This window comes from Macaca thibetana, chromosome 16, assembly GCF_024542745.1.
Source record: "Macaca thibetana thibetana isolate TM-01 chromosome 16, ASM2454274v1, whole genome shotgun sequence".
Taxonomy (NCBI): domain Eukaryota; kingdom Metazoa; phylum Chordata; class Mammalia; order Primates; family Cercopithecidae; genus Macaca; species Macaca thibetana.
The window spans coordinates 64,774,248-64,801,792 of record NC_065593.1 but is presented as its reverse complement, the minus strand read 5'-3'; the positions used below and the strand labels follow the sequence as shown (position 1 = coordinate 64,801,792).

Here is a 27,545-nt window from a genome sequence, read left to right as displayed (position 1 = left end):
GGCTCACTGCAAGCTCCGCCTCCCGGGTTCACGCCATTCTCCTGCCTCAGCCTCCCGAGTAGCTGGGACTACAGGCGCCCACAACCGCGCCGGGCTAATTTTTTGTATTTTTAGTAGAGACGGGGTTTCACCGTGGTCTCGATCTCCTGACCTTGTGATCCGCCCGCCTCGGCCTCCCAAAGTGCTGGGATTACAGGCGTGAGCCACCGCGCCCGGCAACAAGACTCCATTTCTATAAAAAAATAAGAACAGCCGGGCGCGGTGGCTCACGCCTATAATCCCAGCACTTTGGGAGGCCGAGACGGGCGGATCACGAGGTCAGGAGATCGAGACCATCCTGGCTAACACGGTGAAACCCCGTCTCTACTAAAAAATACAAAAAACTAGCCGGGCGTGGTGGCGGGCGCCTGTAGTCCCAGCTACTCGGGAGGCTGAGGCAGGAGAATGGTGTGAACCCGGGAGGCGGAGCTTGCAGTGAGCTGAGATCCGGCCACTGCACTCCAGCCTGGGCGACAGAGCGAGACCCCGTCTCAAAAAAAAAAAAAAAAAAAAAAAAAAAAAGAACAAAAATACTTGCCAGGTGTGGTAGTGAGTACCTGTAGTCTCAGCTACTCCGAAGGCTGAGGCAGGAGGATCGCTTGAGCCTGAGAGGTTGAGAATGCAATGAGCTATGATCCCACCACTGCACCTGGGTGACAGAGCGAGGCCCTGTCTCAAGAAAAACAAAAAAAGAGAGAGAGAGAGGGAAAGAAAAGAAAACAGGGTGTTCAAGAGAACAAGGGGGAAGTTGCGTGTCTGTTCAGCACCCAGCCTGGGAGGGAAGTAACATAGAAAGTCACTTGTAGCACACTCTATTGGTCAAAATAATCACAAGGTCACCAGATTCCCAGGGAGAGGACCTCTACCCCACCTCTCCATGGAAGGAGTGACAGAGAATTTGGTACCATATTTTATATTATTTTTATTTTTATTTATGTATTTATTTATTTATTTTTTGAGACAGAGTTCCGCTCTTGTTGCCCGAGCTGAAGCGCAAATGCAATCTCGGCTCACTGCAACCTCTGCCTCCTGGATTCAAGTGATTCTTTCTCCTGCCTCAGCCTCCCAAATAGCTGGCACTACAGGTGTGCACCACCACACCCCGCTAGTTTTTTTATTTTTAGTAGAGACGGGGTTTCACCATGTTGGCCAGGCTGGTCTCAAACTACTGACCTCAAGTGATCTGCCTGCCTCAGCATCCCAAAGTTCTGGTATTACAGGCATGAGCCACCACACCTGGCCCCATGTCACCCTTGATGCCTCTCTTCCTACTACCAACCCCTTCAACCCCGGCCAGTCCATCACCAAGTCCTACTGTGCTATCCATCAAACATATACATTGTATCTTCCTACTGCCCTTCATCTCCCCCGCCCTCACATTTGCCAGGGTCCCATCACCTCCTGTAGCAGCCTCCACTCATCCCCTCTCCCACATACTCTCTGCAGCCCAAGTAATTTGAACATGCAGCTCACAACACTCCCCCATGAAGACTCCTCTGAGCACTGCGTCAGGAGCAATCTCCAAGGCCCTGCAAGGTCTGAGCCTGCTTCTCCTCCCTTCAGTCCCTGGGTTCCACCCACGTGGGTCTTCCTTCATTTTTCTCAACTGCTCTATGTCTTTCTGCCCAGGATCTTTGTATAGGTTGTTTGTTGTGCCTGGGACATCCCTCCTCGCAGTCCTCATGTGACTGTCCCCCTTTCATCATCCGGGGTCTTATCTTAAAAGTCTCTTTCCGGCCGGGCACGGTGGCTCACACCTGTAATCCCAGCACTCTGGGAGCCCGAGGGGGGGGTTGAATAACGAGGTCAGTAGTTCAAGACCAGCCTGGCCAAGATAGTGAAACCCATCTCCACTAAAAATACAAAAATTAGCCGGTCACGGTGGCAGGTGCCTGTAATCCCAGTTACTTGGATTGGGGTGAGATCATTCAGCTACTTGGGAGGCTGAGGCAGGAGAATCACTTGAACGTGAGAGGCAGAGGTCACAGTGAGCCGAGATCGTGCCACTGCACTCCAGCCTGGGTGACAGAGTGAGACTCCGCCTCAAAAAAAAAAAAAAAAAAAAAAAAGTCTCTTTCCCTGAGAGATTTCCCAGCTCCACCATTGTTACTTTGGTCCCCTGTGTTCTTAACACTATTGTAAATATTTTTGCTTCAGCATCCTGAGTAACTGGGACTACAGGCGCCCGCCACCAAGCCTGGCTAATTTTTTTTTTTTTTTTTTTTTTTGTATTTTTAGTAGAGAGGGGGTTTCACCATGTTAGCCAGGATGGTTTCGATCTCCTGACCTTGTGATCTGCCCGCCTCGGCCTCCCAAAGTGCTGGGATTACAGGCATGAGCCACTGCGCCCAGCCTATTTTTGCCTTTTTAATTGTTTTATGTCTGTCTCTTCTACTGAAATTCAAGCTTCCTGTGAGCAATGACTGAGTCCATCTTGTTCTCTGTATCCTCAGCACTCAGCACCGTGCCTAGCACATCATAAATATTTATTGGATAAATGAATGACAATAACTCCTGGGCTTCCAGCTTGGGTGATTACAGGAGGAGGAGCCACTTGATCGCCCACTTTAGTCAATAGGAATGACACATTTTGGCCAACTGTTTCTCAGATGTATCTTTTTTTTTTTTTTTTTTTTGAGATGGAGTCTGTCGCCCAGGCTGGAGTGCAATGGCACAATCTCGGCTCACTGCAACCTCTGCCTTCTGGGTTCAGGCGATTCTCCTGCCTCAACCTCCCAGGTAGGTGGGATTACAGGCGTTCACCACCATGCCCATCTAATTTTTGTATTTTTAGTAGAGACGGGATTTCACCATGTTGGCCAGGCTGATCTCGAACTCCTGACCTCGTGATCCACCCTCCTCGGCCTCCCCAAGTGCTGGGATTACAGGCGTGAGCCACCGCGCCTGGCAGATTCATCTTTGAGTAGTTTTAGGAGTTTTTCAGGCGGGGCAGGTGGATCTGACCTGGGGCAAAGGGATAAGGAAAGCTGTGACATGTCTAGTTAGGGGGTCATTGGGAGGAAGGATGAAGAAAGAAGGCCAAGAAAAATCGCTTAGAACGTTTCTTCATTCATTGGGGGACCCGCCATGTGCCAGCCAGAGTCCCTGCCCTCAAGGAGTTCTCAGTCTGCCAGGAAGCGGAAGGGTCCCACACAGAGGGCCTCCATGCTGTGACGCGGCGTGCTAGAGGCGGCGGAGCCCAGGCGGCCCGCAGCGGGCAAAGGCACCTGAGGCTTCTCCCCAGGTCTCTTCTCCCAAGACTGAGCCTTGACTGCAGGCTCCATCTGCCTCCCCAGCCAGGAAGGTAAAGTCCCTGCACAGGCATCCCCAGCCTGTCTTAGGAGCCCTGCCAGAGACGGGGTAGTGAAGGGCAAGGAATAGTTCCTCGAGGTGAAAACCTATAATAAGACCCTAATAGTCACTGACTAGTGCTCCGCAGACCCCAGCGCTGATCTAAGGCCTGGGCGTGCATGAACTTATCCTACCCTCCCAACCAACCCAGGAGATATCAGAGGAGTAAGGTTGGATATCATCAGCACAAGTCTCCTAAAGTTCACCCCACCGATGACAGGACTGGAGGGTTCACACTGCAGGGATCTGAGGTAGACATATGGAGGCACTCCCCGACCACAAGGACCGTGAGAATCTGAAATAATGTACCCTTCAGAGCACACGTTATCTGGAACAAACTCAGACGGTGCATGGGGGAGACGGGGATGGGCAGCAGATGACCTCACTCACTCCAATGTCCTGAGCGCCTTACCCCGCCAGGCGCTGACCTCAGACTGGCGGAGGGGGCAGATGGGGCGAGATCATTCAGTATAGTGTGCGCCCAGCGCTGGAGCGACCGTGTCCGGGGACAGGGAGGGAGGAGCCGCCTGCAGAGGTGTGGGGACCCGAGGAAGGTTTCCAGGTGTCGCCCGATCCTTTGACCTTAACCCGAGATGCGCCGCGCGCGAGGTCGGTCGCCGCCCTCCGCCTCCCGCAACGCCGCTGTGCGGTTGGGGGCGGTGCGGTCCCTCAGCCGCCTGCGCAGCCCGCGCGCCGTCACTTCCTGTGAGCTGGGCCGAGCCGGGCTGCGCATGGAGGTGGGGGATGCAGGCTTGGGGGACCAGCAGCGACGGTGCCATCGGCTGTCGCATCGGGGTCCCCAGCCCCGCCCCGCGCCGAAGCGGCGCTCGCGGGGAGGGCCTGGCCGTCTTCGCGCGGTGGCCAGGAGCTCCCGGGGTCCCCTGCCTGTGCCCCGCTCCCCCATCCAGGACCTGGGCTGGAGGTGCCAGGGAGCTCTGGGAGCCTGGGGTGCACGCAGGGAAGGGCCCGGGGCCGCCGGGGTCACAAAACTCCAGGGCTACACAGTGCCCAAGGCTTGGGGGCCATCGAGCCCACCGAGGGCTCTTTGCCATCAGCGCTGTGTTTTGATGCCCGCGACAAGGAACACCACGAAATAGGTTTCCTGACACTCAGGTGAGGTGCCAGGTCCTGGGATACCAAGGTCAGGTCAGGTGGTCTGTACTTGCCGCCCCGATCGGCTCTCTACCCTGCTTGACTACATCACAGGAAAAGGCTTGAAATGGATCTGGGGCTGGTTGACCTGTAGCTCATGGAGGCTGAAGAATTTCCTCCTTGAAGGCAGACGTAATTTTCCTCCTCATGGAAGAGTTTAGGCCAGCCATAGTGTGTTATTTTATTTTATTTTATTTTATTTTACTTTATGTTATTTTTAAGACAGAGTCTCACTCTGTTGCCCAGGCTGGAGTGCAGTGGGGCCATCTCAGCTCACTGCAACCTCTGCCTCCCAGGTTCAAATGATTCTCCTGCCTCAGCCTCCTGAGTAGCTGGGATTACAGGCGTGCACCACCAGGCCCGGCTAATTTTTGTATTTTTGGTAGAGATGGGGTTTCACCATGTTGACCAGGCTGGTCTCGAGCTCCTGGCCTCTAGTGATCCTCTTGCCTCACCTTTCCCAATAGCTGGGATTCCAGACACATGAACTTTATTTATTTATTTATTTATTTATTTATTTATTTATTTATTTTCGAGACAGAGTCTCACTCTGTTGCCCAGGCTGGAGTGCAGTGGGGCCATCTCAGCTCACTGCAACCTCTGCCTCCCAGGTTCAAATGATTCTCCTGCCTCAGCCTCCTGAGTAGCTGGGATTACAGGCGTGCACCACCAGGCCCGGCTAATTTTTGTATTTTTGGTAGAGATGGGGTTTCACCATGTTGACCAGGCTGGTCTCGAGCTCCTGGCCTCTAGTGATCCTCTTGCCTCACCTTTCCCAATAGCTGGGATTCCAGACACATGAACTTTATTTATTTATTTATTTATTTATTTATTTATTTATTTTCGAGACAGAGTCTCGCTCTGTTGCCCAGGCTGGGGTGCAGTGGCGCAATTTCGGCTCACTGCAAGCTCCACCTCCCAGGTTCACGCCATTCCCCTGCCTCAGCCTCCCAAGTAGCTGGGACTACAAGCACCTGCCACCACGCCGGCTAATTTTTTTAGTAGAGACAGGGTTTCACCGTGTTAGCCAGGATGGTCTCAATCTCCTGACCTTGTGATCCACCCACCTCAGCCTCCCAAAGTGCTGGGATTACATGTGTGAGCCACCTTGCCCGGCCATGAACTTTATATAAAATGGAATCGTGCAGTGCTGTGACAGAATCATAACTACCAAAGATATCCACATCCTAACCCCCAGAATCTCTGAATACATTACCTTACCCAACATAAGAGACTTTGCAGATGTGATTTAGTTAAGGACATTGAGACAGGGAGATTATCCTGGATTATTCAGTGTGCCCAGTTTAATCACAAGAGTCCTTTATAAGAGGGGGGTGGAAAAGGTAAAAGTGATGGGATGTGAAAAGGATTCCACCTTCTATTGCTAACTTTGAAGATGGACAAAGAGGCCATGAGCCAAGGAATATGGATGGCCTCTAGAAGGTACAAAAGACAAGGAAACAGATACTCCCCTGGAGCCTCCACAAGGAACACAGCTTCTACCAATGCTTTGACTTTAGCCAGTGATCCTTGTCAGACTTCTACAGAATTGTAAAATAATAAATTTGTGTTGTTTAATAAATTTGTGAAGCAATAAGAGACAAATGTATTTTCAAGTGTCTGGCATCTTTCACTTAACTTTTTTTTTTTTTTTTTTTTTTTTTTTGAGGGGTCATTTGTTACAGAAGCAATACACCATTCTCCTGCCTCAGCCTCCCGAGTAGCTGGGACTACAGGCGCCCGCCACCTACAGTTTTTTGTATTTACTCTGACCTTGTGTCTGGCCTCCCAAATCTTTCACTCAACTTTTTTTTTTTTTAACCCAAGCCCATGACAGTAGATCATTTTATTTGTACTATATAACATCCCATTACATGAACATGCCATATATTCTTCAACTGTTGATGGACATTTGTATTGTTTCTAGTGTGGGCTGTTATGAATACCGTGGCTATGAATATTCTTGTACATGTCTTTGGGATAAGGTATGTGCATATTTCTGTTGCACATATATAGGAATAGAACTGCTGGGTTATAGGGTATGCATGTATAGTGGCTGCTGTGATGCATCACCAGCTCTTTCAGAATGAAAGGACCTGTTCTCTTAGCTGCTGGGAGGACCCCTGGCTGGCAGTCCCAGCTGCCAGGCCTCTGTGCAAACTAGCCTCAGCTGAAAAGAACGTATTTGGCCAAGGTCACGCATGCCTCCTAGGGATGACCTGCGTCATTCAATGACTGGTTGATATGTAAGGGTGGGGGATATAAAGGCCCCCTCCCCCACTGATACTTGGAATAGCTTTGAAGGGTCACCCCAGATTCAAAGTTCTTCAGGGATCAGAGGAGGCTTTTGCAGAGGCTATATCCTAACCCGGCTTCTACCCCACCAACCCTGCTTCCCTCGCTTTCCTGCAGGTGTTGATCCTGAGAGCACTCCCTAGTCAACTTCCTTTATTTTTTTTCCTTTCTAATCCAATATGATTGATATCCCTAATCAACTTCCTGCATGCTAATCTCCATCTCAGGATCAGCTGCCTGGAAACACAACCTACAACAGCTTACATTATTCAGCTTTCATGGTTATCAAGCAATTTTTTTTTTTCCGAGACGGAGTCTTGCTCTATTGCCCAGGCACAATCTCAGCTCACTGCAACTTCTACCTCCCAGGTTCAAGCGATTCTCCTGCCTCAGCCTCCCGAGTAGCTAGGACTACAGGCATGTGCCACCATGCCCAGCTAATTTGGTATTTTTCTTAGAGACGGGGTTTCACCATGTTGGCCAGGCTGGTCTTTAACTCCTGACCTCAAGTGATCCATCTGCCTTCGCCTCCCAAAGTGCTGGGATTACAGGCATGAGCCATTGCGCCCGGCCACGTCAAGCAGTTTTCTAAAATTGTTGTTGTCCTATGTATTCCCTCCAGCAGGGTGGGTGAGAGAGCTCAACATTCTTGCCAACACTAAGTATTTTTTGTCTTTTTTTTGAGACAGGGTCTTGCTCTGTCACCCAGGCTGGAGTGCAGTGGCATGACCACAGCTCCCTGCAGCCTCAACCTCCTAGGCTCAAGCAATTCTCCCACCTCAGCCTCCCAAAGTAGCTGGGACTACAGGCGTGTGTCACCATGCCCACCTAATTTTTATTTTTTAATTTTTTTGTAGAGATAGGGTCTTGCTATGTTGCCCGGGCTGGTCTTGAACTCCAGGCTCAAGTGATCCTCCCAACCTCGGCCTCCCCAAAGTGCTGGGATTATAGGCGTGAACCACCAAGCCTGGCCTGTTTTGTTTTGTTTTGTTTTTTCTAAAGTCACTCTGATGATTGGGTAGTGGTACCTCATTGTGGTTTCAATGTGCATTTTTCTGATGGCTAAAGAAGTTCAGTACCTTGTTGCATGTTTATTGAGTTATTTGTGTATCCTCTTTTGTGAATTGCCTGGTCAAATCTTTTACCCATTTTTCTACTGGGTTGCGTGCCTTTTTCTTATCAATATGCAGGTGTTCTTTCTATATTCTGGATACAAGTCATTTGTTGGATATATCACAACATTATTCAGAGATTCTCAGTGGCGCCAGCACATTCTGGGTCCCAATAAAAATGAGTTACAAGAATGCTTGAGTCCGAAAACTCCTCTAAGGAAAGAATGCTTGGACGGATGCAAATGTGTATGGTTTTAATGGGTATAATTGGATATCAGATATGGGTCCCAAGGAAAGGAAAACAGAACCTTGAATGCAGGTAACACACCCTCAAACTAGCCACAGGCAGTTGTCCCAAAGGCAACTGTAAATTAGTATTCATTCATTCAAAGAATGTCGATGGAAGGTACCAATGACCAGCATGTTGTTTGTTTTTTGTTTGTCTGGTTTTTTGAGACAGAGTCTCCCTCTGCCGCCCAGGCTGGAGTGCAGTGGCGTTATCTTGGCTCTCTGCAACCTCTGTCTCCAGGGTTCAAGCGATTCTCCTGCCTCAGCCTCCCGAGTAGGCATGCGCCACCATGCCGGGCTAATTTTTGTATTTTTAGTGGAGGCGGGGTTTCGCCATGTTGGCCAGGCTAGTCTCAAACACCTGACCTCAGGCGATCTGCCCGCCTTGGCCTCCCAAGGTGCCGGGATTACAGGAGTGAGGCACCGCGCCCAACTGGTGAGCAGCCTGTTCTAGGAGGTGACTAGCCAGCTGTGAAAGAGAGACAATATTCTTGCTTCCAGGAGATCTAGGAGAGACGACAACTTCTAAAATAACATAATTTTAGACATGAGACATAAACTGAATCGGTCGTCGGGGGAAGGACGAAAAAGGGTCGATCTAGCAACTCCCAGACCAAGACACCAGGAGGGTCCCACCCTCGGCTCCGCCTCCAGCTTTGCATACGCCTCCTGATTGGTCGGCGGCGGGCGGCCCCACCCCGCGGAGCCGGGCTCCGCAAGCTGCAGGCGGGCTCCGCCAAGATGCAGCGGCGGCTCCGGGTGTCGCCGGGCGGGCCAGGGGCAGCGCGGACCCGAGCCGGGCAGGGGGCGCCCGCCACGGCACCCGCGCGCTCCTAGCGCCCCAGACCCGCCTGCAGACCCGATCCTCCCTGCCACCGTCCCACCCGCAGTCCCCGCCCCTCCACCCTTTGTGTAGCCGCCACCCGGCGCCCCCGGCTCTGCGCGACCCCGGCCGGGCCGGACCGTGGCAAAGCGCCAGGCCCCGCGTGGGCTCCCGGCGAGCGGCTAATGGCGAGGGGGCGCGGCGCGGGCGCTGTAGCCCGAGTTCCCAACGCTGGAGGCCCGGCCCGCCTCCGCCGCATTGTCCCGGGCCGCGCGTCCCGGCCCTGAGCCGCGCCGCCGCAGCACCCGCCCGCCGCCCGCGGGGCCATGCGGAGAGCCGCCGGGATGGAGGACTTCTCCGCGGAGGAAGAGGAGCCCTGGTACGACCAGCAGGACCTGGAGCAGGGTGAGCGCGGGGGCGACGGGGGCGGGAAGGCGGGGAGCGCCCGGTGACCCCTGTCCGCTTCTCCATTGTTGGGCGCTATCACCCCGGGAGGGGCTGGGCTGGACCCGGCGCGCCTGACTCGGAGGAGCGACGCGTCTGGAGAACCGGGACGTGGAGAGAGGGGGCGCTGCCGGAGAAGACGCGGACCGGACGGGTGGAGACCTGCAAAAGTGGGGGTCGGGGGGCGGTCTTCCTATTTTCCCAGACCACAGGGCATCCGTCATCCAACTCGCCCACCCCGTCCTGGAGGCAGCAACTGCCCAGCCGCCCCTGGTATTGTTACGGGGCCTGAGCGCTGGCTAGGAGTCTTTGGAGGCCGGGAGGCGGCTCCTTCGTCATGTTTTGCTGGGAGGGTGGCGTGTGTATAGAGGGAAGTTATCTCACACCAAATCCAGCAGCACCCGTCCCTGCCAGGATTTATGAGCTCTAAGACTCCCAGAAAGTTTCCCCGACTCGCTTCCTACTCAGGGAGAAGTGGTACCGGGTCTTTGCTGGTGAAGAAGCAGAAAGTCAAGTCTCCCATCTGCCTTCAAGAGTCAGGAGTCGCTTAGCCCTCCCCTGCCCGGTCCCCTTGCAAATGGCTCATGGTTTGGAGGGGGTCAGGTTCGGGAATCCCGGCCAGTGTGCCAGATGAGAGACTGAATAAAGAGGGATACACCTCCGCTGCCCCCAGTTGCCATCTGAGGGCAGAAAGGGCGATTGGAAGGGGGTTAGAAGCTGGTGATGAGGTGGCCGAAGTGACATCACTAGGAGTGGGGGATGGGGCTGTTGGGACAGGAAGCAGGAGGAGGCCTGCTGGAGTGGAGTCAGTTCTACCCTCTCCTCCCCCAAGATGCCTCGTTCTTGGATGGTGAGAGCTGGAAGGGGCGAGGAAACGAGTCCAGGGAGCAGTGACCTTCCCACAGCCTCCAGCAAGCTGGGGGGTGTGGACACAAGTCTGCTGCAGTTTGTGCCATCGTGGCGTGCTGTGGTGTGCCCACACCCTGCTCTCCATCCACAAGGCTCTAGAGGGCTGGTTTTGCCCTGATGTGCAGCAGCTACCCGGATCCTGAAACCCCGACCTACTTCCCCACATGGCCAAGATTGACTGGCAGATGAGGCTCTGTCCTTGTGTTCAGGACAAGGGTTAATCATAGCCTCAGGGGGACCAGGGTGGGACTGGGGATGCTGGACTAGACCCTGCCGTGGTCTGTGCCCTGGACTCTAACCTCAGCCTCCTTGCCTGGAATGAGATACAGCTCCCCTCACACACACACACGCACACACAGGCACACACACACACACAAACACACACACACACGCACACACAAACACACATATCCACACATTGTGAAAACCCCCTCTCCCATCCTGAACAGCAGATTTTTCCATGAACACCTATTAGGCTCCCTTTAAGTAACAGACACCATCCTGGGAGCTGGGAATAGTCACAGCCCTGACCCTGAGGGTATACCCTGGCAGGTGAAGGAGGCAGGCTTGTAACTAAGTGCAGGTGGCACAGTATATTTTTCTTTTTTATTTTTATTTATTTCTTTATTTTGAGACAGAGTCGCCCTCTGTCACCCAGGTTGGAGTATAATGGTGCGATCTCAGCTCACTGCAACCTCCACCTCCCGGGTTCAAGTGATTCTCCTGCCTCAGCCTCCTGAGTAGCTGGGACCACACCCGGCTAATTTTTGTATTTTTAGCAGAGACAGGGTTTCACCATGTTGGCCAGGCTGGTCTCAAACTCCTGACCTCAAATGATCCACCTGTCTTGGCCTCCCAAAGTGCTGGGATTATAGGCATGAGCCACCGCGCCCGGCTGGTGGCACAGTATTATGGGCAGTGGGGAGGGCTTCCTGGAAGAGCCAGGCTTAGAAAGAAAGATTGGAAACAGTTCTTGAGAAGACAGTTTTCAGGTAGGCCGATGCTAATAGTTGCTGTCTCACTTAATTCCTGCACCCCTAATGAAGGCTTTGGCACTGTTCCTGGCCCAGAGATGGGAAAGGAGCCAGGGTGTAGAGGTGGGAGATGTGCAGAGATGCGCGGCTTCTTGAGAGAGAGAAGTATCTGAGACTCCAGCTGCACTGGGTGGCCATGCTCTGGGCTGCCGGGAGGGATGGGCCCTGCAGGCCTTTGCTTCTCTGGCCCTGCTGGTCTGCAGCTGTCGGCCTGACCCAGCAGCACCAATGGTAGCCAAAGGCCAGGAATCAGGAGGGAAAGCAGAAATGAGACAGCCTCAGAATAAACTGGAGCTTCCTGCCGAAAGTTGGATGTCTGCTTGCTGTGGGCCAGGTGCTGTGCTGAGCCTGAGGACATAGTCTCTGCCCTCAGAGAGTCCGCATTACATTAGAGAAGACAGAAATAGGACCAAACGTACAGTGGCATCAGAGTGAGGGGTTCTGCAGCTGTAGACCCAGCGACAGGGACAGCAGAAACTCAGAAAGGTTTATGCCAAGGCCCTTTTGAGCTGGAGGCTCTCCAGGAGAGGGAGGGAAGAAGTCATTCTAGGGGGAAGGGACACTTGTACCAAGTCATGGAGCGACGTGAGAAGGCTGCAAAGTAAGGAATGAGGGGCTGAAGGAAGCATTGGACACGGGTTCTGAGGGGCATTCCCATGGGCCCCACCTGCTCTGTGCCCCAGGGGCCAGGCATGGAGAACTGGATGGTGGGACAGAGCAGGGTCTAAAGGCCAGCCATATTGGGTGTCAGAGGCCTGTTGCATCTCCCAACCCATAAATTCTCTTCCACCTAGCTGCTCCCTGCTTGCCTGTGAGTGTCCCAGAAATGGTTTTCTCAGCCAGCCACCTGGTCTCACCTCCCATCTGTTTCCTCCTGCCCCAAGGGCAGGCCCCAATTCCACTTTCTAGAAGCTTGACTGTAGAGATCCTGTTTGACTTTGGTGCTCTGTCCTGGTGGAAGGCAGCCGTGGGACAAGTGAGGTCCTAGATTCTCACTGTGTTCCCTCTGCCTACTGCCATGAACATCTATAAAAATAGAAAAAGCCAGCTGGGCACAGCAGCTCACGCCTGTAATCCCAGCACTTTGGGAGGCCGAGGCAGGCGGATCACCTGAGGTCGGGAGTTCGAGACCAGCCTGACCAACATGGAGAAACCCCGTCTCTACTAAAAATACAATATTAGCCAGGCTTGGTGGTACATGCCTGTAGTCCCAGCTACTCAGGAGGCTGAGGCAGGAGACTCGCTTGAACCCAGGAGGCAGAGGTTGTAGTGAGCTGAGATAGTGCCATTGTACTCCAGCCTGGGCAACAAGAGCAAAACTCTGTCAGAAAGAGAGAGAGAGAGAGAGAGAGAGAGAGAGAGAGAAAGGAAGGAGGGAGGAAGGGAGGGAAGAAAGGAAGCAAGGAAGGAAAGGAGGGAGGGAGGGAGGGAGGGAGGGAGGAAGGGAGGAAGGGCCATTGGTTATTAAGCACTGGCACTCCCTCCTTTGGCCCACCTTCCTCCCCCACCTTGGACCAGGCATGGTAGGCCCTGTGAATTCCTCTTTCCAGGCTGAGAGGCGGCTGCTGAGTCACAGATTTGAAGTCCTTGGTACCTGTGCTTTCCCCGCCTGCCTAGCTGACCTTGAGTCCTCAGCCTCAGGAGAGCTCTGACCTGGCAACAGGAGGGAGATCCTGCCTCCACCCCGGTTACCCCAAAGGTGACCTGACCCTGATTCTGTGGACCCAGAGTGGCTGACAGTCATGCCCTGGAGCTGAGAACAGCCCTGCCAGGTAGTACTTGTGTCCACTACCTGGAGCCCACACCCTTACCTTTGTCCTCCCTGAAAATGTCCCGTCCCTTTGCTGCATCTCTGCTGTGGAATTTGGGGTGCCCGAGCCAGTAAGGGACAGTGGGATTTCTAAGTTTCTTTTCAAAGACAGGCTCTGGGCTCCCCAGACATTCCTTCTCAGGCCTCTGGGGCATTGCTTCATGTAAAACCACTAAAGCCTCCTAAAGGAAACCCCAGAAAACCCTGCGGTCCAGGCAGGGGAGGTGACAACCCAGACTTTATTTTATTTTATTATTATTTTTTTTCTTTTGACCTGCACGGTTCAAACCCATAGCCCAGACTTAGTACCTTCCCCAGCTTGGTCCGGTGTGTCCCATTCATCCAGCTGTGACAGGCTGTTACTCCACTTTGACTTCCTGCCTAGCCAGCTCCCCCATTCTCCCGTTCTCAGGCCTCTCTCCTCTGAGCCGGGAGCCGTCACCAGCCCTCTGCTAGCTGGTGTTCTCTCCCTAGCACTTGGCTCCACTCATTTCCCTGCTCTGCAACTTCTAGACTCTTCCCTGATCCCTCCTGGCGGCTTTGACCAGCTTAGCTTGCACTGTGATCCAGTTTCCCTAAAATGATCTGAGACCTGCCTCTCTGCCCCCAAACAGCTTCTATTGTGTTTCTCTTTCTACCTGTCCCTGAATCACTAGGTGGCCCAAGTCGATTCACTGCCTTCAAAGGGCAACCTTTGATGTCTCTGGTGTGTAGGGTGGTATACCACCCTGGCCTGCCAGCATTAGAAATCTACACACAGCCCAGACGCTCACCTGGAAGAGGGGGGCATGATGCTGCACTGCACTTGGCCTTTCTTCACTCACCTCTGATGCAGTGGCTTTGCATTCTAGTTAAGCTGCAGGGGCTCCATGAAGGCCACTTACATGGAGCATGTCCTCCAACACCCACGGCAGGAGGTAGAATCAGTAGCAATGGCCTCTTTGCAGACCACGTAACAGTTTCCAAGGGGGGAAGCATTTAGGAGGGTAGCTCTCTGATCTCTTTCATGTATATCTGAACTACTGGATACTGTTCAGGATGAGCTACATTTGAGTCCCACTATGGAAAACAGGAAGATAGCATGGCTCTCTCATCACAAACTGAAGATGATTTTGCCCAGCTCCTGAGTCCTGAGTTACTGCCATGCACACAACATAGCATACGGCCGTAGTTCCATCTTTTTGTTGAGACAGAGTCTCGTTCCATCGCCCAGGTTGGAGTTCAGTGGCACAATCTCGGCTCACTGCAACCTCTGCCTCCCGGGTTCAGGCAATTCTCCTGCTTCAGCCTTCCGAGTAGCTGGGATTACAGGTGCGCACCAGCACACCCAGCTAATTAATTTTTCTGTAGCGACAGGGGTCTCACTATGTTGCCCAGTTCAATGATCTTTACATCAAACCTTACAGTTTGTAGATACCTCCAGATTTTTGCCCAACTTACAGTTAATAAATTCATACAGCATATATTCTCATTCCCTTACTAGGTTTATGTTACGTAACTAGTTTTTCTTGGCATCCTCATCAGAAAGTTAATTGCTCAAGGCTAAAGGTTCTCATCTATGATTTACATGATTTGGTTTCTTTGTTGTTGTTGTTGTTGTTGTTTTCAGTGACTGAGGGAGGTGTTTGGGAAAGCTGCCTTTGTTTTTCCAGGCTAAGTTGCTGCAGCCTTGCTCTAGGATAGCAGCTTTGCACTCCTTCTCCAGATGACACAGGGCCCGCCTTTGGCTAAAACCCAGCCCTGGAGGCTCCACTTTGGCCGTTTCAAAACCTCACCTCTGTGCACGGGAGCAGGCTCCAGATTTGTTCCTGTGGGGCAGCTCAGCCTTTATGTCCAGGCTCGGTGGCTGGTCAGGCCCCTCTGCCTCTCACAAGGCAACGTCAGTTCTGCACCCAGCTTGGCTGAAGGCCCAAGGCTCTGCCCTCAGCTGCCCACCAAGAGTCACTGCTTGCCCGGGCTCGTCCCAAAGGAAAACTTCCACCCCAGGTCTAGAGTTCTTTTCAAAGACATGCCTTGTGCTCCCCAGTTATTCCTTCTCAGGCCTCTGTCCATTGCATAGCAAGGGCTCAGCCAAAACAACCGTATCTAGGAAACTTTCTGTCCGGGAGTATAGAGCCCATCTCTCCTCCAGAGACCCTAGAACTATCACTGTGTCTAAAAAGGGAAAGCGGTAGAGAACTGGATCCCTGAACCACATCATATTGGCCCCAGTAGAGTTGTCTTCACGCATCTTGATCTGATTTACATCGTCAGCCTAGATTGAGAGCTGTTTTAAGAAGCAGCCTCATAAAGTGAAACAGACCGGTGCTTTCCTGGACAGTCTTTTGACAGAATGCCTCAAGAAGGCCTACCTTTTGTCCCAGGAATTCTGTTTCTAGGAATTCTGTATCTAGGCCTACCTTTTGTTCCAGATGCCTAGGCCTACCCTTTGTTCAAGGAATTCTGTGTCCTAAGGAATTGGGCGGTGATTTGCACAAAACGTTTTGTACCACAAAGTTAATTAGTTTCATTATTCTTTTTTTTCAGAGATAGGGTCTTGCTTTGTCTCACTGGAATGCAGTGGCGCAATCATACATTACTGTAATCTGAAACTACTGGACTCAAGCAATCCTCCCACATCAACTTCCCTAGTAGCTGCAACCACAGACCCACCACCTAGTAGCTGCACCACCATGCCCAGCTAATTTTTACAATTTTTTTGTAGAGATGGGGTCTCGGGTAGGGCGCAATCCCAACACTTTGGGAGGCTGAAGCGGGCGGATCATGAGGTCAAGAGATTGAGACCATCCTGGACAACATGGTGAAACCCCGTCTCTACTAAAAATACAAAAATTAGCTGGGTGTGGTAGCGCGTGCCTGTAGTCCCAGCTACTCGGGAGGCTGAGACAGGAGAATTGCTTGAACTTGGGAGGCGGAGGCTGCAGTGAGCCAAGATCGCACCACTGCACTCCAGCCTGGTGACAGAGAAAGACTCAATCTCAAAAAAAAGGAAAAAAGAGATGGGGTGTCGCTATGTTTCCCAGGCTAGTCTCTAACTTTGGGCCTCAAGCTATCCTCTCACCTCAGCCTCTCAAAGCACTGGGATTACAGGCATGAACCACTGTGCCCAGTCTACACTTTCTTTTTTCTTTTTTTTTTTTCTTTTTGAGAGACAGTGTCTCACTCTGTCATCCAGGCTGGAGTCCAGCGGCACAATCACAGCTCACCAAATAGCTGGGATTACAGGCATATGCCAAGACACCCCACTAATTTTCTTATTTTTTGTAAAGATAGGGTCTCATTATATTGCCCAGGCTGGTGTTGAACTCCTTTGCTAAAGCAATCCTCCCACCTTGGCCTCCCAAAGTGCTAGGATTATAGGCATGAGCCACCATACCCAGCCTGGCCTGTAATTTTTAAATCACCAGTTTGTTATTGTTTGTTTGTTTGGTTTGTTTTTTTGAGACAGAGTCTCTCTCTGTCACCCCGGCTGGAGTGCAGTGACACAGTCTCGGCTCACTGCAACCTCTGTCTCCCAGGTTCAAGTGATCCTCCTGCCTCAACTTCCCAAGTAGCTGGGACCACAGGCACACGCCACCACGCCTGGCTAATTTTTGTTTTTAGTAGAGACAGGGTTTTACCATGTTGGCCAGGCTGGTCTCGAACTCCTGACTTCAAGTGATCCACCCACCTCGGCCTCCCAAAGAGCTGGGATTATAGGCATGAGCCACTGCGCCTGGCCTAAATCACCAGTTTTTAACCTTTCTGTACTGTTTGATTTTTTTACACCAATCATGCTTTATGAAAAACATTAAATCTATTTTAAAAAGAAAACAGCCTTGTGAAACTCAGCCTGAGCCTGCTGTAATGACCTCTTTAAGGACCCGCTGTCCCCCCTCTTCTCTGACTCTGGATTAAGCAGCCTAAATCTTTTTTTTTTAACAGATTTATTGAGATTTAATTAATACACAGTACAGTTCACTCATTTAAAGTGTGCAATTCAACGGTTTTTATTATATTCACAGAGTTATGCAACCATCACCACAATCAATTTTAGAATATTTTTATCACCCTGCCTCTTTTTAAAACAAAAAACAGGCCAGGCACAGTAGCTCACACCTGTAATTCCAGCACTTTGGGAGGCCGAGGTGGGTGGATTGCTTGAGGTCAGGAGTTTGAGACCAGCCTGACCAACGTGGTGAAACCCCATCTCTATTAAAAATACAAAAATTAGCTGGACGTGGTTGTAGGCGCCTGTAATCCCAGCTACTTGGGAGGCTGAGGCAGGAGAATGGCGTGAACCCGGGAGGCGGAGGTTACAGTGAGCCGAGATTGCCCCACTGCTCTCCAGCCTGGGAGACAAAGCGAGACTCCGTCTCAAAAAAAAAAAAAGGAAAGAAACAAAAAATAATAAATATATTTAATATACATATGTGTGTTGTTGGGAAGGTTGTATCCACTCAAAATGTCTAGGTATCATCACACAACTCAGACCCACAAAGAGAACTTAGGGATTTTAGTACCTGCCGTTTGCTTCTAACTCCTCTCTACCCACCCATCCCCCTGAAAACAGACGGATTCCCTCCTGGCTTATCTGATGGGTGCTCATTTCCCTTGGACTGCGGTCGGGGAGGGAAGGTTCCAGTCCTGCAGGGTACAAGCACCAGGGCTGCCGCGGGAAGAGGATGGTTCTGCTGCTTAGGGAAAGGAGAAGGTTTGAGAGAGGGGCACATGTCACTAGGGTCAAATGGTACCCAACCAGGAGCCCAATACCTGAATTATCCCCCCAGCATGGACATAAACCAGCTGGGTGACCATGGGCAAGTCACTCTGCTGTCCTGCTCATTAGCCATAAAATCAAGAAGTTGGGCAAAAAAGTTCTGAATCCTCTTCCAGTTTTAATATTCAGCAAGCCCTTCTGCTCTCTCTGCCTCTCAGCAAGCTCCTATTCACCCTTTTCTTTTTCTTTCTTTTTTTTTTTTTTTTTTTTTTGAGACGGAGTCTCGCTCTGTCACTCAGGCTGGAGTGCAGTGGCACGATCTCGGCTCACTGCAACCTCTGTCTCCCAGGTTCAAGCGATTCTTCTGCCTCAGCCTCCCAAGTAGCTGGGATTACAGGCTTGTGCCACCACACCCAGCTAATTTTTGTATTTTTAGTAGAGATAGGATTTCACCATGTTGGCCTGGCTGGTCTCGAACTCCTGACCTCAAGTGATCCTCCCACCTTGGCCTCCCAAAATGCTGGGATTACAGGTGTGAGCCACCGCACCCAGCCTCCTATCCACCCTTCAAAGTCTGACTCGAAAGCTGCCCGTTTGCCTGAGCCTCCCAGGGAGAGTGAAGCTCTCCCTTGCCCATCACTCCACAGCACCTGGCCCCTATGTCCATCCATGCTCTTATCACTCACTTATTCTTCCCAAAAGACAAATTATGCACTGACTGTGTGCTAGATACTGTCCTAGGCCCTGGGGATATTCATGAGCAAAACATAAAAATCCCTGCCCTGCCAGGTGCGGTGGCTCACGCCTGTAATACTAGCATTTTGAGAGGTCAAGGTAGGAGGGTCGCTTGAGGCCAGGAGTTCGAGACTAGCCTGGGCAATATAACATGACCCTGTCTTTACAAAAAAATTTTTAAAATGTTAAGACGGGTGTGGTGGCTCACGCCTATAATCCCAGCACTTTGGGAGGCCTGAGGTCAGGAGTTCAAGACCAGTGTGGCCAATGTGGTGAGACCCCATCTCTACTAAAAATACAAAACATTAGCCGGGCGTGGTAGTGGGTGCCTATAATCCTGGCATAAAAAATATTTTAGAAAAAAAAAAAAAAGGGCCAGGCACTGTGGCTCACGCCTGTAATTCCAGCAGTTTGGGAGGCCGAGGAGGGTGGATTATGAGGTCGGGAGATCGAGACCATCCTGGCTAACACGGTGAAACCCCATCTCTACTAAGAATGCAAAAAATTAGCCAGGCATGGTGGCAGGCGCCTGTAGTCCCAGCTACTTGGGAGGCTGAGGCAGGAGAATGGTTGGCAGGAACCTGGGAGGCGGAGGTTGCAGTGAGCCAAGATCGTGCCACTGCGCTCCAGCCTGAGCAAGAAGAGCAAAACTCTGTCTCAAAAAAAAAAAAATACTACGCCTGTAGTCCCAGCAACCGGTATTATAGTCCCACGCCTATTCACAGGCGTGATCATATACTCTGTAGCCTTGAGCTCCTGGGCTCAAGGGATCCTATCCCAGGCAGCAGTATTGCACGACCTTTTTTTTTTTTTTTTTTTTTTTTTTAATAGAGATGGGATCTCACTATGTTGCCCTGGGAGGCTGAGGGAGGAAGATCGCTTGAGCCCAGGAGCTCAAGGCTGCAGCACATATGATCACACCTGTAAATACTCACTGCACCCCAGCCTGGGCCCCATCCCTTAAAAGAAAAAAAAAAACTGCCCCATGAGCTCGCAGTTAGTTGGGGGAGCTGAAAAAGATAAAGGAGTAACTTCCTTGGGAAATTAGATGGTGCTAAGTGCTAAGGAGAAAGATGAAGCGGGAGAGAGACTGCAGGGCAGGGAACAGTGTGACTGAACCAAGTGATTGGAGAAAGTGACAGGCATAGACTTGAAGGAGAAGAGTGAGCAAGTCCTGGAAGTGTCAGGAAAGAACATTCCAGGCAGAAGTAACAGTGCAAAGGCTTAGCTCCTGGCTTACGTCTCCTCCCAGGCCTGGAGGCTCCTGGTGTCTTGGTTATTTTGGGATCACCTAGAGTAGATGCTCGGAACATGAATGGGCATCCTCTGCCTTTGTTCTCATGCTCACGTTTCTCCTATCCTAGACTTGCACCTAGCTGCAGAGCTGGGGAAGACTCTGCTGGAGAGGAACAAGGAGCTGGAGGGGTCCCTGCAGCAGATGTACTCCACCAATGAGGAACAGGTGCAGGAGATCGAGGTGAGGGCCCTGCATGTGCTTGCCCACACCCCTCAAGGGCCCCTTGGCCTGTGTGTGACTTTATGCAACTTAGAATAAGGTGCCGGCTTATCAGACACAGCCTTAGCCCAATAGCCTGGTATAGTTCACAACTGTGCTATCCTGTACAAGGACAGCACAGCTATCTCAGGCAGCTCTATTGCACCATCAGTTTTGTGGTTTTTTTTAAATAGAGACCAAGTCTCACCATGTTGCCCAAGCTGGTCTCTAACTCCTGAGTTCAAGTGGTCCTCCCACCGCAGCCTCCTAAAATGCTAGGATTACAGGCATGAGCCACCATGCCCAGCCTGAACAACCATTTTTAAGCCCCACTCAGCTGAAGACAAATACATCAAAGCAAACTTGTCCTTAGAAGGGGAGAAGAGGCTGGGCGTGGTGGCTTATGCTTGTAATCCCAGCACTTTGGGAGGCCAAGGTGGGTGAAATACTTGAGCCCAGGCAACGTGGCGAAACCTTGTCTCTACAAAAAATACAAAAATTAACTGGCTATGGTGGCATGCGCCTGTGGTCCCAGCTACTTGAGAGGATGAGGTGAGGATCGCTTGAGCCTGGAGGTTGAGGCTGCAGTGAGCCGTGATTGTGCCACTGCACTCCAGCCTAGGCAACAGAGCAAGACCCTGTCTTAAAAATAAATAAATAAAATAAAAAAGATTTTAGAAGTTAAAAAAAAAAAAGAGGCTGGGGTGGTGGCGCACGCCTATAATCCCAGCACTTTGAGAGGCAGAGGCAGGCAGATCACTTGAGGTCAGGAGTTCAAGACCAGCCTGGCCAATATGGTGAAACCCTGTCTCTACTAAAAATACCAAAATTAGCCAGGCATGGTGGCGGGCACCTATAGTTCCAGCTACTCAGGAGGCTGAGGCAGGAGAATCACTTGAACTCAGCAGGCAGAGGTTGCAGTGAGTCGAAATCACGCCACTGCACTTCAGCCTGGGCAATACAGCAAGACTCTGTCTCAAAGAAAAGAAAAGAAAAAGGACAAAAAAAGAAGTAGGAGGAGGGTCTAGGCAGAGACATTTGCCCCTGCCCAATTCCAAAAGGTTACTCAATGTGCTTCCACCCCCAGTACCTAACCAAGCAGCTGGACACGCTGCGGCATGTGAATGAGCAGCACGCCAAAGTCTACGAGCAGCTAGACCTGACAGCCCGGGACCTGGAGCTGACCAACCACAGGCTGGTACTGGAGAGCAAGGCCGCCCAGCAGAAGATCCATGGGTGAGGGCCCGGGTGAGGGCCCGGGTGAGGGCCGGGGGGCGGGCGAGGGAGAGCCCCAGGGCTGAGTGTACACAGGAGCCCATGGACTGATGGGTGTGACTTGTGCATGTCTCCCTAGGAACCTGGGATGGGAGTGAGCTTGTCCTTGTGGATTTTGTGTGGTTTAACATTCAGGCCGCAACCTTGCTTTAAGCACCAACTATGCGCTAGGCTCTTTTTTATACACTGGGGATGCAATGATGGGGAAACAAAGGCATTGTCCTGCCCTATAAGACCTCACAGCCTGGAAGAGAAGGCAGGCATGTAAATATTTTATGGCAGTGCAGGACAATAAGTGATAGAGGAGTGACAAGGAACTGAGGTGGCACAGAGGAGAAGTCATCAGCTCGCCTGAGAGGTATAAAAGAAGGGCGGGTCCTTGGGCATGCAGAGAATTCCCCACCCTACCTCAGGACCAGACAGCGGCTCAAGGGTACCTGTCTACCTCCTACCCAACGTCCCTCCATCTTCAGGGAGCCAGGGCTGCCATGAGGCAAACTGGCCCCATCCCCTTAAAGTCCCTGTGTGTCCACCGCCCCACCCCCAGGCTGACGGAGACCATTGAGCGCCTCCAGGCCCAGGTGGAGGAGCTGCAGGCCCAGGTGGAGCAACTAAGAGGCCTGGAGCAGCTGCAAGTGCTCCGGGAGAAGCGGGAACGCAGGCGTACCATCCACACCTTCCCCTGCCTCAAGGAGCTATGCACCAGCCCCCGGTAGGTGAGAGTGCTCCTTGGTGTCTCTGGGATTGCCAGCTATGGGAGGTAGGAGAGGCAGCAGACAGCAGGGTGCTGTTGGTGCATCATCCAGGCCATCAGAGAGACTGGGCCTGTTGCTAATGACAGTCATAGCAGCTGGCGTTTACTGAGCCCTGGCTGTGTGCTGCCACTATGCTGATACAATTTTTCTTTTCTTTTTTTTTTTTTTTTGAGACGGAGTCTTGCTCTGTCGCCCAGGCTGGAGTGCAGTGGCGTGATCTCGGCTCACTGCAAGCTCTGCCTCCCGGGTTCACGCCATTCTCCTGCCTCAGCCTCCCGAGTAGCTGGGACTACAGGCGCCCACCACCACACCCGGCTCATTTTGTGTGTGTGTGTGTGTGTGTATTTTTAGTAGAGATGGGGTTTCACCATGTTAGCCAGGATGGTCTCAATCTCCTGACCTCGTGATCCACCCGCCTCAGCCTCCCAAAGTGCTGGGATTACAGGTGTGAGCCACCGTGCCTGGCCTAAGCGGATACAATTCTTTTTTTTTGAGACGGAGTCTCACTCTGTCGCCCAGGCTGGAGTGCAGTGGCCGGATGTCAGCTCACTGCAAGCTCCGCCTCCCAGGTTTACGCCATTCTCCTGCCTCAGCCTCTCGAGTAGCTGGGACCACAGGCGCCCACCTCCTTGCCCGGCTAGTTTTTTGTATTTTTTAGTAGAGACGGGGTTTCACCGGGTCAGCCAGGATGGTCTTGATCTCCTGACCTCGTGATCTGCCCGTCTCGGCCTCCCAAAGTGCTGGGATTACAGGCTTGAGCCACTGCGCCCGGCCAGCTGATATAACTCTTATGGCAACACTGTTCGGGTGTTTTATGATGCCTACTCTCCAGATGATAAAATTGAAGCACAGAGGTTGTGTGTCTTATCCAAGGTCACCTGTTTAGTAAGAGGTTCAGCCAGGATGCTAACCCAGGAGAGGTAACCCACTGTGCTTTTCAGTTCCCATTAAATCTAAGACCAGACAACCACTTAATAATGGAATAATACATGCTTCATATGTAGTGGGTGTTTCAATAAGGGTCCTGGCAGGAAACAGTCTCTTACACAGAGTAATGGAAAAGTTAAATGAAGAAGAGGTGTGGGCAGGGCGTAGGGAAACCACAGGGACACTATAGTGCCCCAGGGTTGCAGCAGAGTGGAGCTGCCACCAGGCCTAAGCCTCAAAGAACAAGGGGGAAGGGAGGTTACCAGCACCTAGAATGTATGGAGAAGGCTGCCTGGTCACCATTAACCATGGAGAGCCCAAGGAAGACACACTCCACGGCCTCTGCTCCCCCCTCGGATCTCTAGCCAGTGCCTGCCATGTGCCAAGCTCAGGGGAGAACCAAGCGACCTGGCAGAGGCGGTCCGTGGTGGTCAGCCTCCAGGGGCAGAGAGCAGGGGGAGAAGGGTGGAGGAGGGCGGAGAGCCAACCGAGAGGGGCAAACAATTTCAGCCCAGAAAACAAGAGAGATGTAAGGGCTGGGCTTCTCAGCCTTGGCCGTGACCGTGACCACTGCCCTCTCCTCCGCCCCCACCCCGCTCGGGCTTCCACTCCCCGCCAGGTGCAAGGATGCTTTCCGCCTACACAGTTCCTCCCTGGAGCTGGGCCCGCGGCCCCTGGAGCAGGAGAACGAGCGGCTGCAGTCCCTGGTGGGGGTGCTGCGCTCCCAGGTGAGCCAGGAGCGGCAGCGCAAGGAGCGAGCAGAGCGCGAGTACACCGCGGTGCTGCAGGAGTACTCCGAGCTGGAGCGCCAGCTATGCGAGATGGAGGCCTGTCGCCTGCGCGTGCAAGAGCTGGAGGCAGAGCTGCTGGAGCTGCAGCAGATGAAGCAGGCCAAGACCTACCTACTGGGCCCGGACGACCACCTGGCCGAGGCCCTGCTTGCACCCCTCACGCAGGCCCCTGAGGCTGACGATCCCCAGCCCGGCCGCGGCGACGACTCAGGCGCCCAGGACGGTGTCTCCTCACCTGCCGCCTCCCCAGGCCATGTGGTGCGCAAGAGCTGCAGCGACACTGCGCTTAACGCCATCGTGGCCAAAGACCCAGCCAGCCGGCACGCGGGCAACCTCACACTGCACGCCAACAGTGTGCGCAAGCGGGGCATGTCCATTCTGCGGGAGGTGGACGAGCAGTACCACGCGCTGCTCGAGAAGTACGAGGAGCTGCTTAGCAAGTGCCGGCAGCACGGGGCCGGGGTGCGGCACACCGGTGTGCAGACCTCGCGCCCTATCTCCCGGGACAGCTCGTGGAGGGACTTGCGCGGGGGTGAGGAGGGCCAGGGGGAGGCCAAGGCAGGTGAGAAGAGCCTAAGCCAGCACGTGGAGGCTGTCGACAAGCGGCTGGAGCAGAGCCAGCCCGAGTACAAGGCGCTCTTTAAGGAGATCTTCTCCAGGATCCAGAAGACCAAGGCTGACATCAACGCCACCAAAGTCAAGACGCACAGCAGCAAGTGACCCTCGCCCGGCCTGCAGCCTCCCCCAGGGTGGAGGCCGTGGGGTCCCTCAGGCCTGGGCGGTGCAGCTTCCAGAGAGCCAGCGCCCTTTAGCGGCCTGCCACCACAGCACGCGACCTCCTGATCCGGAAGCACGCAGCATGTTCCCTGCTGAGCCGAGGCAGCCCACGTGTTCTGCCTCCCAGGAGCCCTTGGCCACCTCGCGCCAGCCCAAAGGCGCAGCTCAGAGTTCAAAGCCAAATGTCCCCACTACCCCAGGGATCCCCCAGCTCCCCCAGCTCCCCCAGCCCCAGGCTTCCTGACCCTGCACCTCACCCTCAGACTGGTGGCCAGGCTTCTGAAGAAGCCATTCTGGATCAGTTGGCTGTTTTTTGGTTAAGTTTGTTTTTTTCTAAGAGATTTGCAATGCAAGGTCTCCTTGACCCCTTGCCACAACTGGAAACACTTGAAAGGGGACCCCAGGGCCAGCTGTTTCAGGGGTTTCCTGGACCACCCACTGCTTCTCCCCAGCCCTGATGTGCTGACATTCCCTTAGTGCCAGCTGTCCCACCCCCAAGGTCCTGACCAGGTCAGAGATGTCCCCTGCCATGCAGAGCAGGAAGCCTCAGCTGGGCCTGGAGTGTCCCTGCTCCAGCCCGGCCAAGGACAGGTTTCTCCCTGGATACTCTTGGCCCACCGCAGATCTGTAGCCAGTCAGAGGAGGAGAAGGAGCCCCTCAGCAGACTGATGCAGTTTCGCTCAGAGCCGGCCTCCTTGGCTTCCAACCTCAGAAATGCCTGCTGGGCCTTAAGCTTTCCAGGGGCCGGGGCAGTGGGGAGCCCTCATCCCTTCACACCGCCTCCAACTAATCAAGCTTGGCCTCTGACTCCCCTCTCTGTGCTTGCCCCCATCTCAGGGACCATGATGTCTCAGTCACTCCACGCTCCTCACAGGCCAACCCTGGCACAGGTCATGTCTGCAGTCCCCAGAATGTTCTGGACATGCACCACCAGCCAGTGGTCCCAGTGTCCACCCCTGCCTGCCCTTCACTGGGGACTGGGGTTTTCACCCCATGCTGCATCCTGTTGAATTGGGATGGGGCTGAGGAACATGCTCCCTCCCTCCCTCCCTCCCATAAAATGCCTGCTCTTAACTTCCCACCTTTGTGGGGGGCTTTTGAGGACCCAGCTGCATCAGGGGTTTTGCTTCAAGATGTCAGAAAGTCAAGGTTCAGCTAAGAGACACCCAGGTCCCCAGCTTGCCCTGAGCAGCTTCTGGTTCCTTCTGCCACCCTTTCTGAGACCCTAGAAACTAGAGGAGCCATACAGTCAGTGGAAGGCGGGGGCCCTGGCCTCTGTACCGGGAGCCCAGTGGGAACCTTCATGCCTTATTTATTTCTAATGGGTAAAGGGGTTTTCTTACCAAGCATCCCTGACCTCCTGGAGACACCACCTGCTTTCTGGGCGGCACTGTGATGGGAGCTGGTGGCGACTGTGTCCTTCTGCACATGCAACTGGGAAGCTTGTCCTTTGAGGCTAGGCAGCTCCCTGCCCTACGTGTGTCTCTGTTATCTGGGCAAAAGGAGTGTGGAAGGGTGGGGGGAAGAGCTCCAGCCTGTTTGCTCCCCAGCTCTGTAGTGGCAGACCAGCGTCACCTTTGAAGTATACGTGAGAGAAATATATTTACAAATGCTTTATTCTCTTCTTTAATAAAAAATGCACCCGTATTCTAAAAGCAGACACCTGCCTCGCATCACGCCCAGCTGTGGGAGAGGGTAGCATCCTGGGTCCCACTTCCCTGAGACTGAACAGCTCCAAATAGCAGCCTCTGGCAGAAGTTTCTATATTTATTGAGGGCCAGCTAGGGATACATGGTGAACAAGCCAGCAGGGCCCCTCTTCCCTTGGAGTTTACATTCTTGTGTGGGGAGATCCACCCAAAATAATTAAACAAAAGATGTAGCATGATGGAAAAATCAGGGCAGGAGGGTAGTGCTACCTCTCGGCTAGAGCACCTGGGTTCAACAGGGTGAACCAAGTTTAAAAAAAAGAAAGAAAGAAAGAAAAATCGACCTGGCACAGTGGCTCATGCCTGTAATCCCCGCCCTTTGGGAGGCCACAGTGGATCACTCGAGCCCAGAAGTTTGAGACCAGCCTGGGCAACATAGCAAGACCCCCTCCCTCTACAAAACATTTTTTGAAAATTAGCAGAGCAAGGTGGTGTGTATTTGTAGTCCCAGCTACTCAGGAGGCTGAGGTGGGAGGATCACAAGCCTGGGAAGTCAAAGCTGAAGTGACCTATGATCGCACCACTGCACTCCAACCTGGGCAACAGAGCGAGACCCTGTCTCAAAAAAAAAAATCATATCTAGATATATAAATACAGCACATGAAGAGATACACAGTGTTACTAAAATTCCTGGGGGAGCAATTGGGAGAAAGTGTCTAAACAGGCTCTTTGAGGTGGGAATGCGGAGCAATCATGGAAAAAAAAGATTGAGAAATGCTAAGCGAGGGTGGTCGGGGCACCTCTGGAGAGGTGATGATGAAGCTGAAACCAGAAGGCTGGGGAGGAACCAATGGGAAGACCAGTGGAGGCCCAAGGAGCAGGGGGGCAGTGGGGGGCGGGGCCAGGACAGAGGGTGGAGGCCAGGCTCCCAAAGCGCCCAAAGGTTCAGGGGAGCTCGGGCCTCCTAAGTGCAATGAGAGGCCATGGCAGTGAGTCCAGGGCCAGACTGATACCCTGAAGGACCATGAGGGGTGGGGAAGCTGACCTGCCTTTGGTGAGCCACCCATTGATGACACAGAACAGTCACAGGAATGACAAGAAGGCCATCTCCTGGTGTTTTTCAAGCTGATAAACCCCACATCTCTCTTCCATATACATGAAAAACCTCACCACTCCCATTCTTCCT

At 52.8% G+C, this 27,545-nt stretch overlaps 2 protein-coding genes across 4 annotated transcripts in view; one reads left to right on the top strand and one right to left on the bottom strand.

The window, feature by feature from the left end:
* The window catches only part of HID1 (HID1 domain containing), an 85,789-nt gene that overhangs the window by 32,178 nt on the left and 26,066 nt on the right, over positions 1 to 27,545 (bottom strand). The gene's annotated exons all lie outside the window — the stretch shown is intronic.
* Positions 8,976 to 26,369, top strand: CDR2L (cerebellar degeneration related protein 2 like). Of its 3 annotated transcripts, XM_050764315.1 has the most exons (6): positions 9,389 to 9,465; positions 12,998 to 13,219; positions 20,056 to 20,168; positions 21,274 to 21,422; positions 22,009 to 22,173; positions 23,763 to 26,369. In XM_050764315.1, exons 3-6 carry the CDS (start codon positions 20,130 to 20,132, stop codon positions 24,652 to 24,654), a joined length of 1,245 nt encoding a protein of 414 aa, XP_050620272.1. In that variant the 5' UTR covers positions 9,389 to 9,465; positions 12,998 to 13,219; positions 20,056 to 20,129; the 3' UTR covers positions 24,655 to 26,369. The 3 variants fall into 3 exon arrangements, with proteins under 3 accessions (XP_050620270.1, XP_050620272.1, XP_050620271.1); XM_050764313.1 differs by lacking the exon at positions 12,998 to 13,219 and having other exon boundaries at positions 8,976 to 9,465; XM_050764314.1 differs by lacking the exon at positions 9,389 to 9,465 and having other exon boundaries at positions 12,910 to 13,219.